This window comes from Leucopleurus acutus (genome assembly GCF_964270905.1).
Source record: "Leucopleurus acutus genome assembly, chromosome: 20".
Classification (NCBI taxonomy): Eukaryota; Metazoa; Chordata; class Mammalia; order Artiodactyla; family Delphinidae; genus Leucopleurus; species Leucopleurus acutus.
In genome coordinates this window covers 1,934,173-1,954,473 of record NC_139162.1, presented here as the reverse complement: position 1 = coordinate 1,954,473, position 20,301 = coordinate 1,934,173, and the positions used below count along the sequence as shown (strand labels likewise).

The 20,301-nt window shown below is 47.0% G+C and overlaps 1 protein-coding gene across 1 annotated transcript in view; it reads right to left on the bottom strand.

Moving 5' to 3' along the window:
• Positions 1-20,301, bottom strand: part of KLHDC4 (kelch domain containing 4) — a 54,487-nt gene that overhangs the window by 24,622 nt on the left and 9,564 nt on the right. The window contains exon 5 of the mRNA XM_082863020.1: positions 16,920-17,056. Within this exon, the coding sequence (XP_082719146.1) occupies positions 16,920-17,056 (137 nt within the window). The remainder of the gene's footprint in view (positions 1-16,919; positions 17,057-20,301) is intronic.

Genomic DNA, 20,301 nt, shown 5'->3' with positions numbered 1-20,301 from the left:
CGTCCGGAGCCTGCGCTCCGCAACGGGAGAGGCCACAACAGTGAGAGGCCCACGTACTGCAAAAAAAAAAAAAAAAATGGGCAGAAGACCTAAACAGACATTTCTCCAAAGAAGACAAACAGATGGCCAAAAAGCACATGAAAAGATGCTCAACATCATTAATTACTAGAGAAATGAAAATCAAAACTACAATGACGTACACCTCACACCTGCCAGATAGCCATCATCAAAATATCTACAAAGAATGAATGCTGGAGAGGGTGTGGGGAAAAGGGAACCCTCCTACACTGTTGGTGGGAATGTAAATTGGTGCAGCCACTATGGAGAACAGTATGGAAGTTCCTCAAATAACTAAAAATAGAGCTACCATATGACCCAGCAATCCCACTCCTAGGCATATATCCAGAGAAAACAATAATTCAAAAAGATACATGCACCCCAGCGTTCACTGCCGCTCTATTTACAATAGCCAAGACATGGAAGCAACCTAAAAATCCACTGACAGAGATATAGATAAAGAAGATGTGGTATGTATATACAATGGAATATTACTCAGCCATAAAAAAGAATAAATGTCAGTTGCAGCAACATGGATGGACCTAGAAATTATCATACTAAGTGAAGTAAGTCAGACAAGGACAAATATCATATGATATCACTTATATGTGGAATCTAAAAATATAATAATAATACAAATGAACTTATCTACAAAGCAGAAACAGACTCACAGACCTCAAAAAAAAGTGATGGTTACAAAGGGGAAACGTGGAGGGGGGAGGGATAAATTAGGAGTTTGCAATTAACATATACACACTACTATATGTAAAATACATAATCAACAAGGACCTACTGTATAGCACAGGAAACTCTACTCAATATTCTGTAATAACCTATACAGGAAAAGAATCTGAAAAAGAATGGATATATGTATATGTATAACTGAATCACTTAGCTGGACACCTGAAACTAACACAGCACTGTAAATCAACTATACTCCACTATAAAAGAAAAATTAAAAATAAAAAAGAACCACTTTTTACACCAATTTATTCTGTAAGCACTTACTGGGTACCATCAAATTTGACCACAAGCTACCAAAACCATCCTGAGTATAACTAACTATTATAAACTCTAGAATAAAACAGGAGAAAATCTCTATGACCTTGGCATAGATATAGATCAAAGCTAACAAACTGGACTCCATCCAAATAAAAATCTTCAGCTCTTCAAAATAAACCATTAAAAAATAAAAAGGCAAGTGACGGACTGGGAGAAGTATCTGCAAATATACATCTGCAAGTGACCTGTATCCAGAATATATAAAGAACCCTTACTACCTTATCAGTAAGATAAACAACCCAATAAAAACACAGGCAAGGGCTTCCCTGGTGGCGCAGTGGTTGGGGGTCCGCCTGCCGATGCAGGGAACACGGGTTCGTGCCCCGGTCCGGGGGGGTCCCGCATGCCGCAGAGTGGCTGGGCCCGTGGGCCAAGGCCGCTGGGCCTGTGCATCCGGAGCCTGTGCTCCGCGGCAGAAGAGGCCGCGGCGGTGAGAGGCCTGCGTACCGCATTAAAAAAAAAAAAAAAAAAAAACCCACAGACAAAAGATCTGAACAGAAAGTTCACAAAAGATATGAAAACAAAATTCACAAAAGATAGAAAAATTATGTATAGACATACAGACGACTGACAAAAATATGAAATGTGGTCAAGGCCATTAGATGTCAGCTGTTTAATACCAGAAGTGAGCTCCTCCCTGCACCCCCCGGGGGGCCTGAGACAAGAGAGGGCACCCAGAGCTGTGAGGCCAGGAAGCGCTGGAGCTGTGGGGAGGGTGAAAACGGGACAACAGCTTCTCACAACTGCCACACACAGACTCAGCACACAACCTAGCAATGTGACACCAGACATTTACTCAAGAGAAATGAGAACACAGGCTCACACAGACACCTCCACGTGTTCAGAGAAGTTTTACTAACGGCTGTCCAAAGCTGGAAGCGGTGGAAAGTGCTCCGAGTACACAGATACACAAGGTGTGGTGTGTTCATCAGACAGAACACGCGTCTGCCATGGAAAGGAGCCACCTACTGACACACACCACGACGTGGACAGTCTCAAATACACCACAGACAAGGGAAGCAGGGAGATGGAGGAGCGTGGACTGGGTGATTCCACTTGTATGAGATTATAAAAAGGCAAAATGAATCCCTGGTGACAGTAGCTGCCTGGGGCCCAAGCTTAGGAGGGAACTGACTGCAAAGGGGCAGAAAGGAACTTTGCAGGGTGATGGAATGTTCTGTTTCGGGTATGGGGGTGGCTACACAGGTATATATAGTTGCTGAAATTCATCTAACTGTACACATAAAAGGTATACATTTTATAGAATGTAACTGTATCTCAATAAAACGGATATAAAAATACACAGCAATAAAAAACCAGGAAGAGGGACGTCCCAGCTTCTGGTTCAGCATATAAGGAAGTTGCTACTATGTCCTATAAAAAGCTAAACAGACTGAAAAATCCACAGCTCTCGATCTGTAAGAGAGGTGAGGACACAGGGAACACTGCTGCCCACAGACTGGAGAGACAGGCAGTGACACAGAGTTGTGCTCAGGGCAGGGGGGACACACACAAGCAGAAACCCCGGAAGGAACCAGTGCTGGGGTAGAAACCAGGGTAGAAACCCTAGCTCAGCTGGAGGCCCAGTGCAGACAACCCTGAGAGTGGGAAGCCCCAGGTGGACCTCATCACCAGGGCACCCACAATATTGTAAGATTTACCACCAGGGGCTCGACCAAAGTCCCACAGTAAATATCAGAGAAAACCCCCCTCGTGCCTCTGGCAGGGGGAGAGGAAAAGGAACCACTTTGAGAGACAACAGAGCCCTGTTCTTAACAAGGCCGGCCCTCGAGGGAAACTAGTTAACCACAATCTAAGCTGCTGTGTATTATCAGGGCCAAAATGACCTGGAGGAAGAGAAATACCCAACTCCAGCCCACTCCAGGCAGCCTGTCTCACCTAAAGGGATGGAAAAAACTGAGAAACACTGGAGAAGTTCATGGTCCAGAGGCACAGGCTTCACCAGAAGACCTAAACCCAATCAAAGGACTAGCGAACGCTTCCAGTCCCCCCCCATCACCAGCGACCTATTTACAGCAGTTCCTTTAACAGATACATCATGTCCGGCAGTCGAGAAAAAATTACAAGGCATACTAAAAGCAAAAAACACAATTTGAAGAGACAAGTGTCAGAACCAGACATGGCAGGAATGCTGGAATTCTCAGACCAGAAATTTGAAACTAAGTTTAATATGCTAAGGGTTCAAATGGACAAAGCAGACAGCATGCGGGGACAGATGGGCAATGTAAGCGGAGATGGAAGTCCTAAGGAAGAACCAAAAAGAAAGCCTAGACATGAAAACCACAGTGACAGAAATGAAGAATGCCTTTGATGGGCTTGTAGTTAGACTGGACACAGCTGAGGAAAGAATCACCGAGCTAGAGGATATCTCAATAGAATTCCTGAAAACCAGAAAGCAAGGAGAAAGAGACTGGGGGGAAAAAAAAGAACAGAATATCCAAGGACTGTGGGACAACTACACAAGGTGTAATGTACATGTAATGGGACTATTAAAAGGAGAAGAGAGCAAGGAACAGAAGAAATATTTGAAATAACACTTATTGAGAATTTCCCCAAGTTAAATTCAGACACCAAACTACAGACCCAGGAAGCTCAGAGGATGCCAAGCAGGATACATGCCAAAAACTACACCTTGGTATATATCATTTTTAAATTACAGAAAATCAAAGATAAAGAAAGTATCCTGAAAGAAACCAAGGGAAAAAACACCTCACCTACAGAGGAACACAGATAACAATTACATCCAGCTACTCCCCAGAATCCACACAAGCAGGAAGAGACTGGAAATATTTAAAGTGCTGAGAGAAAAAACCCCATCACCCAGAATTCTGTACTCTATGAAAGTATCCGTCAAAAGTGAAGGAGAAATAAAGCCTTTATGAGACAAATAAAAATTGAGAGAATTTGTTGCCAGTAGACCTGCCTTACAAGAAATGTTTAAGGAAGTTCTTCAGAGAAAAGGAAAACAATATAGGTCAGAAACTTAACTGATCATACAGGTAACAGTTTGTTTAAAATAATAATGGCAACAATGTATTCAGTTATGCTTGCTTTTGTGCCTGTGTGCGTGAGTGTGTGTGTATACATGTATATGCCTCTAAGGAATATATATTTGTGTGTGTATATACTCACATATGTGTACATATAAGTGAAATGAATGACACAATGATACAAGGGATTGGAAAAAGAAATCAGGATTATCTTGTTCTTACAAGGTACTCACACCACCTGTGAAGTGGTATAGTGTTATTTGAAAGTGGACTTGGATTAGTTTTAAATGTATACTGCAAACTATAGGGCAACCACTTAAAAAAGTAAAAAAAGAAGTATAACTGATATGCTAAGAAAGGAGAACAATAGGGAGGGTGGGAGGGAGGGAGACGCAAGAGGGAAGACATATGGGAACATATGTATGTGTATAACTGATTCACTTTGTTATAAAGCAGAAACTAACACACCATTGTAAAGCAATTATACCCCAATAAAGATGTTAAAAAAAAAAAAGAAAGGAGAAAAAAATGGAATTATAAAATGCTCTATTAAAACCATAAAAGGCAAAAAAAAGAGTGGAGGATAAAAACAGGAACAAATAACAAGGGCAACAAACGGAAAACTATAACAAACATGGTAGATACTATATCAGTAATCACTTTGAATGTCAATGGTTTAAATGCACCAATTAAAACACAGAGACTATCGGAGTGGATCAAAACACAAGACCCAATTACGTGTTATCTACAAGAAACACACTTTAACTATAAAGACATATATGGATTAAAAGTAAATGGAATGGGGACTTCCCTGGTGGCGCAGTGGCAAATAGTCCACCTGCCAATGCAGGGGACACGGGTTCAAGCCCTGGGCTGGGAAGATCCCACATGCTGCAGAGCAGCTAAGCCCGTGAGCCACAGCTACTGAGCAACCCCCACTTGCCACAACTAGAGGAAGCCTGCACACAGCAACAAAGACCCAATGCAGCCAAAAATAACTAAATTAAAATAAATAATTTTTTTAAAAAAGGAAATGGATGAAGAAAGATATACCATGCTAACAATGATCAAAGGAAAGTAACAGTAGCTATATTAATTTCAGATGGGGCCGACTTCAAAGCAAGGAAAGTTGTCAGGGATAAAAGGGGCATTACATAACGATAAAGGAGTCAATTCTCTAAGAATACATAACAATTTTTAACAGGTATGCACCTAAGAACAGAATGTCAAACTACGTGAGGCAAAAACTAACCGAAGTGCAAGGAAAAACAGATGAATCCATTATCATTGCTAGAGAATTCAATGCCCCCCTCTCAAAAATGGACAGATAAGATACAGCAAGCAGAAATCAATAAGGATATGCCTGAACTCAACAACCATCAATCAAGTGGATAAAATTGACATCTACAGACTACTTCATCCAGCAACAGCAGAACACACATTTTTCTCAAGCTCACAAAGATCATTCACCAAGTCAGACTCCATTCTGGGCCATAAGACACATTGTAACAACATTAAAAGTATAGAAATCATATAATGTCTACTCTTAGACCATGATAGAATTAAACTAGAAATCAGTAACGAAAAAAATAACTGGAAAATCCCAAAAAAGGTAGAAATTAAACAACACACTTCTAAATAACACATGGGCCAAAGAATAATTATCAAGGGAAATTATTAAATATTTTAAGTCAGATGGAAATGAAAAGACAACTTACCAAAATTTGTGGGATGCCGTGATAGCAGTGCTTAAGGGAAACTTATAGGGTTGAATGCACATATAAGAAGATCTAAAATCAATAATCTAAGTTTCCACCTTAGGAAACTAGAGAAAGAAGAGGAAATTAAATCCAAAGTAAGCAGAAGAAGAAAACAAAGAAATTTTAAAAAAAGAAATTAATGAAATTGAAAACAGGAAATGAATAGAGAAAACATGAACAAAACGAAAAGCTGGTTCTTTGAAAAGATGGATAAAATCAATAAATCCCTAGCCAAGTTAAGAAAAAAGGGACAGGATACAAAGCACTAATATCAGAAATGAGGGCTTCCCTGGTGGTGCAGTGGTTATGAATCCGCCTGCCCAGGCAGGGGACATGGGCTCAAGCCCTGGTCCAGGAAGGTTCTACATGCCACGGAGCAACTAAGCCCGTGTGCCACAACTACTGAGCCCGCATGCCACAACTACTGAAGCCCGTGTGCCTAGAGCCCGTGCTCCACAATAAGAGAAGCCACCACAATGAGAAGCCCACGCACGGCCACTTGCTGCAACTAGAGAAAGCTCGCGTACAACAGTGAAGACCCAACACAGCCAAAAAATAAATAAATTTAATAAATTTAAAAAAAAAGGCTTCCCTGGTGGTGCAGTGGTTGAGAGTCCGCCTGCCGATGCACGGGGCACGGGTTCGTGCCCCGGTCCGGGAAGATCCCACATGTCGCGGAGCGGCTGGGCCCGTGAGCCATGGCCGCGGAGCCTGTGCGTCCGGAGCCTGTGCGGCGCAACGGGAGAGGCCACAACAGTGAGAGGCCCCTGTACCGCAAAAAAAAACCCCAAAACAAAGACCCAACGCAACCATAAATTAATTAATTTATAAATTTATAAAAAAAAGAAATGGAAAAGGGGACATCACTATAGATCACATGGAAATTAAAATGAAAATAAAGGAATACTGTGAACAATTCTATGCCCACAAATTGGATAGCCTGTATGAAATGGACCTCCTTCAAACAACTGGACCTCCTTCAAACAACTGTGTGTCAAAACCCACACAAGAAATAAACAATCTGAATAGACCTATATCTATTAAGTAAAAGTAATCAATAATTAATAACCTTCCAAAACAGAAAGCCACAAGGCCCAGAAGGGTTCACTGGTGAAATCTACCAAACATTTAAGGAAGAAATTATACCAATCCTCTACAATCTCTCTGAGGAGAGCTTCTATCCTCTATCCAGCATCACCCTAATGACAAAACCAAACAAAGACATTATAAGAAAACTATAGGCCAATATCTCTTGTGAACATAAATGCAAAAATCCTCGACAAAATATTAGCAAACTGAATCCAAAAAATATAAAAAGAAGTATACACTATGGCCACGTGGAATTTATCCCGGGTATGCAGGGCTGGTTCAAGGTTTGAAAATCAGTATAAGCCATCACATTTGACAGACTACAAATGAAACATCACATGCTCGTATCAACAGCTGAAAAAAAGCATTTGACAAAGTCTAATATCCATTCATGATAAAAACTCTCAGTAAACTTGGAATAAAGGGGAACTTTTCCAACTTGATAAAGATCTACCAAAAAAACTACAGCTAAAGTCATACTTAATGATGAGAAACTTGAGGCTTTCCCACTAACAGCAGGTACATGGTAAGGATATTCTCTCTCACCACTCCTTTTCAACTTCGTACTGAAAAGTTCTTGCTAACACAATACGGCAAGAAATGGAAATAAAATGTATACACGTTGGGAACATAAAAACTCTCTTTGTTCACAAATGACATGATCATCTATGTGGAAAATACTTAAGAATTGACAGGAAAACTTCTGGAACTAGTAAGCATTTATAGCAAGGTTGTAGGCAACAAAGTTAATATGCAAAAGTCAATTGCTTTCCTATAAACCAGCAATGAACAAGTGAAATTTGAAATTAAAAGCAGTATCGTTTACATTAGCACTACAACATGAAATACTTAGGTAAGAACCTAACAAAATATATATAAAATCTATATGGGGAAAACTGCAAAATTCTGATGAAGAAAACCAAAGAAGAACTAAGTAAATGGAGGGACATTCCACGTTCATGGATAAGAAGACTCAGTATTGTCAAGGTGTCAGTACTTCCCAACTTGATCTATAGATTCAACAGTCCCAATCAAAATCCCAGTAAATTATTTCATGGATATCAACACACGAATTCTACAGTTTATATGGAAAGCCAAAAGACACAGAATAGTCAACACGATCTTGAAGGAGAAGAACAAAGTTGGAGGACTGATGTTACCTGACTTCAAGACTTCCTATAAAGCTACAGTAATCATGACAGCGTGGTGTTGAACGAGTAAACAGGGAGATCAATGGAAGAGAATAGACAGCCCAGAAACAGAGTTCCGTAAATATAGTCAACTGATCTCTGACAAAAGAGCAAAGGCAATACAACAGAGCAAAGACAGTCTCTTCAACAAATGGCGTCGCAACAACTGAACATCCACGTGCAAAAGAATGAACCTGACCACAGACCTTTCGCAAAACATACTCAAAATGGATCACAGGCCTACGTGTAAAGTAACTGATAGATAAGCTGGACCTATAAATGTAAAACTTTTGCTCTGCAGAAGATAGTGTCAAGAGAATTAAAAGTCACAGTCTGGGAGAAAATATTGGCAAAAAACACATCTGATAAAGGACTATTATCCAACATACACAAACAACTCTTAAAACTCAACAGTAAGGCAACAACCTGATGTAAATAGAGCTGACGTGGTCACCTGGGCACACTCACCAGGTACCTCTGCCCACCTTGTTTGGCGCTGGTGCTATCTCAATCTGGCTCTCCCACCTACACAATCCAACCATGACGTCAAGGCTGCAAAAGATGGTTACAACCTGAGCTGCCCAGTCCAGTACTTCTCTATACAAGGCATTATTCTCCATTTATTCCCAGAAAGCTTTCCCCCAAACCAGGTGCCCTAAAAAAAAATATAACACAAAGACTCTCAAAATGAAAGAGAAGCCTGAGCTGCCCAACCCAGCGCCTCCCCACTAGCAAATCTCAGATGAACATCTCATCACACACTGCTGTGAGGACCTCCAGGATCTTCCCTTATTCCAACCTAGAAAAAATTCCATTCTTCTCACCTTTCTTGAAATGCTTAAACATCCTAGTCTCTCTCCCCTAATGCCCTCAGCTTATTAACTTCTCTTTTAATGTGTCATTCAAACCAGCCATGGTACTCATCCATGGAAAGTCAACCAAAAATCACCAGTTCCTATTCCTGAAGACTACATCCTGCTAATCTCATGTTTAAGCGTCAGTCTTGGAGTAGCCTCACCATATGTAGATGACTACCGGCGTTTCAACCTCCTAAATACTTCTCTTCTACTAGCAAGGGCAGCTTCTTTAAATGCTACATTTATATGCAACCTACAAGGAAAACTTACCCCACTTCAATTTCATCTTGCTAGACCTGCTCCACAAACAGAATTTTGGATGCTGAACTGCCAACCAATTTATTTGCTTTTCTTCCTAGTTTTGTTTTTTTTTAATTTATTTATTATTTATTTTTTAAATTTTTTTGGCTGCCTTGGGTCTTCATTGCTGCGCGCAGGCTTTCTCTAGTTGCGGTGAGCGGAGGCTACTCTTCCTGTGGGACACGTGCTTCTCATTGCGGTGGCTTCTCTTGTTGCAGAGCACGGGCTCTAGGCGCACGGGCTCTAGGCACACGGGCTTCAGTAGCTGTGGCGCACGGGCTTAGTTGCTCCACAGCATGTGGGATCTTCCCAGACCAGGGATTGAACCCGCGTCCCCTGCATTGGCAGGTGGATTCTTAACCACTGTGCCACTGGGAAGTCCTTTCCTAGCTGTTTATCACCCACAAAGCTAGTAAGCATGTTTTCTTTTCCAAATTCATGATAAAAATCCCAGACGGACAAGGTTCAGGAGGGTCTGCACCGCGCCACGACATCACCACCGCAGGTTCACGCCGTCACTGGGCACTGACCCTGCCTGTGCACTCTGCACGGTGAGAGCAGCGCTCTCCTCGGAGCTGGCCGCGCTCCGCAGGCTGAAGCGGCTGGCACGACTTTTCCATGTCCCGGGACTGGGTGCCGAGGAGACAAGCCACAGTGTACAGCTGCACAACAGAGAAGGGGAATGAGAAGACCACCACCGTGCCGGGCAAGCAACAAACCCCCTTCTGAGAAACTGTCTGTTGCAGTACTTTACAAGTACAATCTGGGAAACAGGTTTTCTTTCAAAAACTAATAGGTTTGCTTCCAATTCTACTTCAAAAAAGGTACACAGGGGAGCCCAAAACGCTCCCAATGTTACTCCAGTAACCGTGAATGGAATGGCCCAGTGACCTATGGAAACAGCACCAGCGAGCCAAGTGATCTCTAGATGACTCCCCAGAGCCGAGATGGCCAGGTTAGGGCCTCCTGCAGCCTCTGGCCACAAATCTCATGAGTGTTCTGTCCTTTGGTGAGCCAGGCATTAAGGACTCAATTAACTTTCTGTGGCAGCAGCCAAGTACCACTGTGTTTTGTAACCAAAAAGGGAAATGTGTTCTAAAAAAAGACTCCATATACCCCTTTAGAAAATAAAGCCACCTAAAAAAGCCTGTTTATATTTGAATCTCCAACAGGCACTTTTCAACTGCCGTCACTCCTAAATATGGAGTCTTAAAAAATTAACATGTCCTACTCAGCCAGCTCTATAAGCAGCGCAAAAATACATGTGTACTGTCGTGGGAGTGAGCGCTTCCAGCGCATCTGAGCTGCGTGCAGAGCAGCGCTGCGGCAGGGCACACTGCCACTCAGCATCACCCAGGCCCCTTCCAGCCAGCTGCTGTGGTGACATTTACAGAAGACGCACACGCGTCCAATAGCTCTATGGGCTTCGGGTACAAACAGAGTGTTAAGCACTCAGTATGCAAATGCTTCCCTGAGTTATCTGAAAGTTTACACCTTACAAAAGATACACCATAGTACCGTGCTGTTCCCGAGATACTTACTGAGCAAAGGAAAAATCTCTCTCACCATCCCAGAGATTCAAGGCCACACACACAGGCCGAGCTGATGGGGCACTTAGTCTAGTGGCCCATCCTCAGAAAAGGAAAGGGCCCTCCTCCAAGAATGGTTCCGACGTGGAGAGCAGGAAACGCAGGCGAGAGCATCTCTCCCTTCATCAAACAGGGCACCTTCAGAATTCAGCGCCACTTTTCCAAGTACCACCAAACAACAAATTTGGGACTTAGTAAGTATTTACTCACATTGCACAGAACAACTAGTAGCAGTCTCTAGAATCCAGGCAGCCCATCAAACTGTGCCCTTCTACTTTAACTATTACTATTAGTAACGAAACCATTTATGGAGTGTTTATATAATAATAACCCTACCATAGCGGAGTCTGCGCTGTGAGAGACTGAGCAGGCAGGCAAATGCTGAGTCCTGCCTTTGGTGTCGAACTGCCCTCAGACTCACACAGGTGCACATACACCTAAACACAGCCCACTCTCCTCCCCGACCTCCGGGAGGAGATGCAGCGGGGAACGGGGGGAGAGGCTGTGTATGGTATAAAAACACGATTAGTAGACAGAATCTGTGTTACCAAATCAGGCCTTTGTTTTTTTTTTTAAATCACGTCAGTTGTGCAGGCACGTCCCACCGAAGACAGACACTGCAGGGAATCTCAAAACATCTGTTAAAGTTGGTCACACTCGTCCAATGTAAACCAGGAGGCTGTGCTGACATTTAAGCTCTGGTCTTCTTGACGTTAGTAACACTACGACCTTTGCTCTCATTTTCAAACTGTTATGATGTCAATTAAATGTTGCAAGAATGGAGAACGTGCATAAAGGAAGACAATACAGACTCCTAAGGGTCTGCTGGCTGTAAATGCGCTACAGATGAAACCCGAGAAGGGCAAAACTGAAAGACAAAGCGGATGCCTGGGAATCAATGACCCTGCCCTCCCACGAGAAAAACCTGCTTAAAAGCCCACAAAGGGACTACACATACCACATACTGATTTAACTCTGCCTCTGCCGGCCTTTACTGTTACATAACCTTTTCTTGGTCTCAGTCTCCCCAAACGTAAAACTACCCCCACGGGAGTGAAGAATGTTTCCTAAAAAATGAATGCACAGAATTCCCTGGTTAGGACTCGGTGCTCTCACTGCCAAGGGTGAGGGTTCAAAACCTGGCCAGGGAGCTAAGATCCCGCAAGCCGTGCAGCATGGCAAAAAGAATGCAGAGTGCCGGGCCAAGTCCTGGAGACTGAATAAATTCGGTTCACAGTGACCTCTTCCTGCACTTTTCCCATGATTTGAGCTCACACCGTGTGGATTCCCCCAGACTCAGAGATCTTCCCCAGAAATAGCAAAATCAGCCTTCATTTCGGCTGAAGCGCCTTCCCTTTTCTTTTAGGTAAGAAAAAATTACAGAGGAGACAGCAGCCATTGTGTCTGCCTATTAATAACCAAGCCCAGTTCCGAGTGCCAGCAGCTCCAAGGCAAAACCCCACATGCTGTAACCCAGCCCCCGGGATCGATAGACCAACTTCAGTAATTAGTCGGCCTGCTTCCGCCGCTACACCAGGCCTCGTCAATTAAGCATGCGCAGCACTGCCAAACAACAGTGGGGCGACGCTTTCATTGTGGAATAAGTAGTAAATTACAAAAGCAATACCCACACCGTTTTTCATTGTTAAGGATCTAAGAGGCATTTTACATGAGTCTCTTACTTCTGAAAAGGCAGCCGACGTTTTCACATTAGTGAACAGTGCTCAAAATATGCATGAGATGCGCCAGTAGGCGAGGCCTCCAGCTGTGATCCAGGGCCGCCTGGATCAAGGTCACTAAGGGGGGCGGAGAGGGGTTACTGTCAGATGCAGACTCCTGAGCCCCATTTTAAAGCGGCTCTGAATCAGACCTGATGTTTAGGGGGACGAGGACAAGAACACGCATTTTCAGAGCTCCCTAGGTGCTGATCGGTGCACGGAAGACCAAGAATCACCCAGAGAGGTATCCTCTCCGCTCTGAGCCATCTCCCCAGGCTGACAAGCCTCCCAGCCACTCCACCACCGACTCTTGCTGTGAAACCTTGGGAGTTCTTTAAGACACCCCCTCCAAAGTGCAGACAGGGCAGCCACCCTGCGGACTAAGCATGTGCTACACTGTGAAGCCAGGGTGGTCCCTGAGAACAAGTAAGAACTGCCCCAGACAAAACACCTGTGCACTGCAGACAGCTGTGCCCACAGGGCCTGGGGAGAAAGTCAGACCCGGGGACAAGGCTCCAGGAACACATGCCCTCTGACTTTGAAACTCTACCTCTGGGCCGGTTTAAATGTTTCTGGAGGATAAAAAATAAACCTAACTGAGACTCCTAAGAGGAGAGAAGTGAAATGTTCCCGACTGGGAAGGCTAAGGATTAGACAGATGTCAATTCTCCCTAGGTGAAATCGACAAACTATGATCCAATCGAAATCCCATTGGAACGTTTATAAAACAGAACTTGAACATTCTGAAGCTCTTATGAAAAAAAATGAGTGGGGCTTCCCTGGTGGCACAGTGGTTAAGAACCCACCTGCAAATGCAGGGGACACAGGATCCAGCCCTGGTCCAGGAAGATCCCACATGCCGTGGAGCAACTAAGCCCATGCACAACTACTGAGCCTGCCCTCTAGAGCCCGTGAGCCGCAACTACTGAGCCCACGAGCCACAACGACTGAGGCTGCACACCACAACTACTGAAGCCCGCGCACCTAGAGCCCGTGCTCCACAACAAGAGAAACCACCGCAATAAGAAGCCCATGCACCTCAACGAAGAGTAGCCCCCGCTCGCCACAACTAGAGAAAGCGCACACGCAGCAACAAAGACCCAATGCGACCAAATATTTAAAAAAATTTAAAAAAAAAAGAGTGCATGACAAAGAAATGTTTTAAGTAAATGAGAAAAACCTTCCTGCTATCCAAATAAACCACAGAGCTATAGCGATTAAAATGGAGCAATACTAGAATAGGTGGGAAGAGAAGATCAAGGAATCAGAAGAAAACCCGGAAACATCCAGACCCTTCTGGACTGCGTGTGTGCACGCATGTGTGCCTGCACCGGCTGTCTGGCCCAGTCTGCAGGCACACGTGCATGCACATACACTCAGGCACGTGCTGCTCTGCATCTTAGGTCTCTGTACAAGCTTGTTTGTGCAACATGAGAGGGAACATTTCTTTAGGGCGTATTCCTGACAGTGCACATGGGGTCGAGGGGCAGACGCAAGCAACAGGACGCCGGAAGCACAGGTGCTGCCGGCGACACTTCAGCCAGCGGGAGGCGCCCCTGCTTGCCCAGCCCTCGCCGCCTGGCAGTCCGGCCTTCCGTGGAGCCACTCGTGCTGCCTTCTCACGTCCGGCCGCCTGCTGCTCACTACTCTACACAAAGTCTCTATTCTGAACATGAGCTCGCGTCACGCTGTAAACCTGTCACCACTCCCACACTTTCCTGGTGGCATCATTCCTGATACAAAAACCTTAACATTTCCCATGGTCAGACAGTCACCCTCTTGCGGCTTCCAGAGTGTGACTCACTCAGGGAACCTTCCCTGAGACGTGCTTGCTCCCCACAAACGGTGGCTGCAGACACTGTAACAGCAAGGAGCGGGCCACACAGGGCACACCTTCCTCGCTGGTCTCACAGAACACGCTGGGGCAGGGCGGGGGAAGGGCTGCGGCTGTGCGCACTCCCAGGCACCGAGCCCAGCGCCCACGATGACAAAGGGGAACGGAGGTCGTCACCCCACAGTATCTCTCGCACACCGCTTCCGATTTCTTGCATCCCACCAGGGGCCTTAAAAACAGAGCCAGCCTCGAACACAACGCACCTGGGAACCGTAGGCACGTGAAGCAGCAGTAAGTGAACTGGGCTGAGCAGCAGAAACACAGAAATTGAGCTGGTCGTTTAAAATCTCCCGGCAAACAGGGTAAGAGAAGAAGCCAGGGACAGACCCTCCGTCCCCCAACTTTCAGCCCCGCAGGGACCACGGGCTCTGGTGAAATGCACCGCCGCACCCTGGCCACTGAAGAGAACAGCTCAGCGCAGCTCTGCCCGGCTGCCCATCTCCCCACCGAGAACCAGAGATGACGGCCCAGAAGGTAGGCTCAAAAAAAAGATGCTGTAGACAAAACAGACAAAAAAAAAAGCGCCTAACCCTTTCCCTGCCACACCACTCTATCCAGGCTAGACCAGGGGTGCCGAGAGAGGCAGCTCGGTTCTGTCTCTGCACCTTCACATTAGCATTTCGCAGGCTCCCCAGTATACCTTTAGGAATTCTCCCACTTTAATTACAATCAGCAAAAAAGTAATGAGAGACCTGCTCATCAGGAACGACTTCTGACTTAGGACAGCGGCCTCGCATGCCACGCAGGCGCAACCAGGCCGACGACGCCGGGACGCAGCTCACGGCGCGCAGTGAGGTGGGGCTCGGGACAGCAGGCCCGGCGAGCTCTGCAAAGGGCACTGACTGCACGGCACTAGGGCCCCCCTGCTTCCCTGGAGCGAACACCTGCACTACCTGTCACAGAAGCGGAAAGGTCCGGAGGCCACGAGAAAGCACGCGCCACAGCACAGCCCGGCAGGGCACTGCAGGACAGCCCACAACATGCCGCCAGCACCAACACCAGGCCCCACAGGTGCCGCAGGCCCCACGGGGCCGTTCACCGTCCCTCACCCACACGCTACAGGCAAAAGCTACCAAAGCTGACAAAAATGCAACGAAAACATCAAGAACCGATTCGCCAGAAGTGAACAAAGACATAACAACTGGATTTTAAAAAGAATAGCTGAAGCAAAGCAAGAAAGACAAAAAAGGGTACATACATGCTCTGGGCCTGAACACTCTTCAAATTACGGGGAAAATGAAAATGACTAGGTCTCAACATACACACAATGAAATCAATTTTTAACATGAAAAGTTCTCAGTTGCCACGTCTTTCCCAAAGCAAGTAAGAAGATGCAGGCGGCGCTCGGTAGAGCGCACCAGGCTCACCCTGGGTCCAACCTTACCAGCACTGCTCTCCAGAGCTTCCCCGGCAGCTGAGCGAGCTTGGGAATCTCAGAGCACCTTCCAGTCACTCTCACGGTCAACTCTGTACACGGGTAGTCCAACACTCCAGGCTGGAAGCCGATCTGTGCAGGCCACAGCCGGGTGTTCACGGGCTCCTAAAAGGCCCCTCAGGGGACCATGGAGCACACCCTCCAGAGACCTCCCTCGGATGCAAGTCCCGGGACCTGACAGCAGCCCTGCACCCCCACCCCCGAATTCCGCTCCGCTGAGGCGAGGAGCCTGAACTAATGCCCCAGAGCCACGCGTGCGCCCCACGAGGGCAAAGCCACTGACTCCACTTTCAGTCCGTCATGCTACTAGGCTTCTTCTTGTACATAATTTATACGCAGACACACCGTCCGTCTCTCTACAGAGTCAGGTGTGTGGCTCTGGCCACGGAGACTGCAGGGGTGAACGTGACAACCACACGTCAATGTCACCGACAGAAGCAGGAATCGAGCACCAACGACGGCCGAGCCTGCTTTATTCAACAGTGACATAAAGGCTTCCCTGTCCTTCCTCTTATACGCTCCACTATTCCTATGTCAAGCGGACCTAGCCGGATACTTCCTCTCAGTGACACGGCACTCCACGGGCAGCAAGATGAAACCCAGAGCTGCCTCTGGGGCGATAAACGGACAGGAGAACTGCAGGAAAACATGATCATTGTTGACGCTGACGAGGGGAGGGAGGACCAGGAAAACGAGCCCGGATGCGGCGCTGGTCCCAGAGACCCTGGCAATGCCTTCCACGAAACCAGATGTCAGGCAGCCGGCACCGGGCCGGGCCGCTCCGCGAAGGGGAAGCTCCTCCCTCACTTTGGTCACCAGCCAGACTGGTCTCCCAGGCGGGGCAACCGCGCTCCTCGGAGGCCTGGAATTATCCTACAAGAGCCGACCCCGTCACCGTGAAACCCAGACGCCGGCACGGGGCAGGGGCGGGCCCAGGGGTCACGCTCCTCACCTTACCTGACTTGCTCCCACGTCCTGGTGGCCAAATGCAGGACCCAGAGGTCCCTGTAGTGGTAGAAGTGCTCTCCGTCGGGAGAGGCAAACTCCCCGCCAAAGATCCACAGCTGTCCGCCGCCCTGGGGCACCACCACCGCCTGTTGAGAGAATGGCGACAGGTCAGGGCACAGCCACACAGCTCTCGGGGAAAACCGGAGCCCCTCCCCCAGAACACCCGGTGCCAAGCCCTGACCTCGTCTTCAAATGCCTGCCCCGTCAGGTCCTTCTCGCATCCTGCCCCTCTGTGGTTCTGCTGAAGGCCCGGGACTCACAGGTCACGTGGGAACCAGGCGGGACCGCCTGGGCTGACAGAGCCACACAAGCCATTGGTGGGCCAGCCCGCCCCGAGAGTCACCAGCCCTGGGCCCAGACAGCGAAGGAGGCAACTGGGCCTGTCCTTCACACCAAGGGGGTGCGGGACGGGAACCCGTCGAGGGGCCGTCTGGCCAGGGGCTCACACGCAGTGCCAACGGCAGCAGGCACAGTGTGGCCGGGGCAGGGGAACTGGGTCGGGGGCAGCTGGACGCCAGGGGCTCCAAAGCAGCCCGTGTGAATGCCTCCTGCCCTCGCAAACCGCCACGGGCAAGCACACAGTGGGCGGTCAGATGGTGGTTCCCAGAAGGCCCGCCCCGGGCACCCTCCGAGCACCCTGGGGCTTGCACTGCAGTGTGGTCCTTCGCTTAATTAAGCTTAACGCTGCAGAACTGCAGCTCCATCACCGATGCTGCTCCTGTCCTGGACTAACTGGGGGGTCCTAGTGACACACTTAGGGTGATGTGCCCCCCCGCCACCATTTCCACTCAGTCTTGTGCATCCTCTCAGGACTGACCTATCGAGACAAGCCAGCTTCCTAGGACTCTAGAACCCCAGTAATTATAAAGCAAGAAACTGATAACTTCAAATCTTTAAACCAGACATGAGGATTAGCTCAGGCCCAAACCTAACATGTTTTTTTTGAGCTTAATGAAGTTTAGGTAGTGCTTTCACGCTACGCAATACAATGTAGTTTTGAAATATCATATTATAGAAGCTACTGAACGTCCCAGGATAACACCACAAATAACGCATTAACTGGGAAGAACAGTACAGGGAGAATATATGTATATATACATACACATACACATGCACGTATGTGCACACACACGTATACACACGTATGTACGTGTACAGTCCAACTAATATGAAATGCATAGAAATATGAATCACAGGTGCAGAGAAAAGATGCAGAAAATATAAATTAGGAGTTCTGGAAGAATGGACAATGGACTTACTCTGCTTTCATTATCTTCATTTTTTTTTTCACAATGAATATTTATTACTTACATAATCAGTTTTCAGAGCCATTCTTAAAAAATGAAGTCAAACTCCAGGCAAGAAAAAAGACTGTGACCAGAGTGTGTCTCCCACGTCCCATCACAGGCAGAACTCTGGGGACGACACGAAGGTGGATTGATGGGCAGTGATCTGAAGGCTCTGTATTAACCTCCTCCTCAAAGACCATGAACACCAAGAAAGAGTTAACATACTACTCAAGAGAAGATGCAAACTACAGGGACAGGCATACAACTTCCACTTCTGCCCAGGCTCAGCAATCAGCACCATGCCAGCCCTCTCACTGTAAACAAGGAGGAAACTGGACAAAACCCATGAAGCACGACAGCCAGACAGCACGACGTGCAGGACCGTGATCTGAGACACGGTAAACGGGCAAGGTCAGCCCTCCGACCCCACAGGCAGTTTCACACCCTCGTGGCCCCGCTGAGCTGAGGAAACAGAAGCCAGAGCTCCAGGATGCGGAGGCAGCTGGAATTTGCAGGGCCGAGCACCTGACGTCTGGCTGGGTTCCCCGGGAGCCCAACACTAAGCTGCACGTGTGCAGACTGAGACCACCCAAGGCCGGGCACACGGTGGGGACCATCACTGTGAGGCTGAAAACTTGAAAATGACCTGAGCTCACAGGGGGCTCGGAGACAGACAAGTTCCAAGCAGAGTGACAGGTGCCACTGAATACCCAGGGCGTTCATAGAGACCCCAGCAAGGCCACGCCATAGAGCTACCACTCTTCAGAGAGCCTCCAAAGGCTCATGGTGATCTGCACGAGGCTGAGCCACCTACCAGAACGAAACTCATCATCTGTTGATGAATGAAAACAAACGCGGACAGTCAACCCTCCAGCGGCCCTTTGCTGAATGGCGTCATGCTCATGGCAGGAGGGGTCTGGGCGTCCCAAACACCACCCACTTTACTAGCGTGACACAGACTGAGGACGCTGTCCCCTTGTGGGCCAGGCTGAAGCTGCAGAAGGCATCACAACCACTGTTGACAGAGAAGGAGTATGAAGACCCCAGTGGAATGCTGTGAATACGAAGACATGTGAGAATCTGAAAGACAAGAACTGCCCTAGTGCTCAGGGATGTATCTCAGCTTCGGGGCTTGCCCAGGCTTCCCTAAGATCTGCTTTTGCATCCACAAAGTCTATCATCTAACCACACAGTTCCAGCAGAAAGATGTGACCCACATCAACAAGGTTGGTCAATACAAAGAGACCCAGAAATGATACAGATGAGAGAATCAGCAGACACACACTTGAGAAGTTATAAATATGTCCAAAGACTTAGAAGAAAACATGAACATAATAAACAAACATGTAAACAACCAACATTCCCTGGATCTAACAGAGGCAAAGCACCGCCCAGAGACCAAAGTAGGATGGCACTGCTCCCCACAGAAGGCAGGGCTGTCCTAGCCAGCATCTACTTTGCTACTTGTCCCACGAGGCTGTATGCTTCCCAGGTGTTTGGGTTTCTGTATTGTTGTCTTAACTGGAATAAAATCATGTCTAGAAAACCTTAACTTCACAACTCTCTCTCCAAAGGTCAAAAAAAAAAGGCACAATGGAGTCCAAACAACATACAGACTCTGTGAATGGATTTTGACATCAGCCACATAGGTCAGCTTTGTGAAAGCCAAGTCCTAAAAGCGTGCCAGGCCATCAGGACCAAAGGAAACACAAACTATGGGGCATCACCAAGAACGGCAAATGTGTCTTTTTTGTCGCTGCATCCCAGCCCTACAAGAGTGCCTTGCATGTTAAAGATGCTCAGACTTTCCCAAGGAACAAGTCTGCAACACCTTCTCGGATGGACGGCAACGAAGCTGTGACTGAGCTGGAGGAAAACACTCTCTGCAGCTCATGTGGGCACTGGCAGTGCAATTCTGCTCGCTCAGGAACAGGCATTTTGTAAACACTAACTCTTCTACATAAACGGCTTACTGCTCATGCTTGCACCAAGGCCGATGAGAACAGAGGTGACGTTTTTTTAACCATACGGAACCTTCTGTT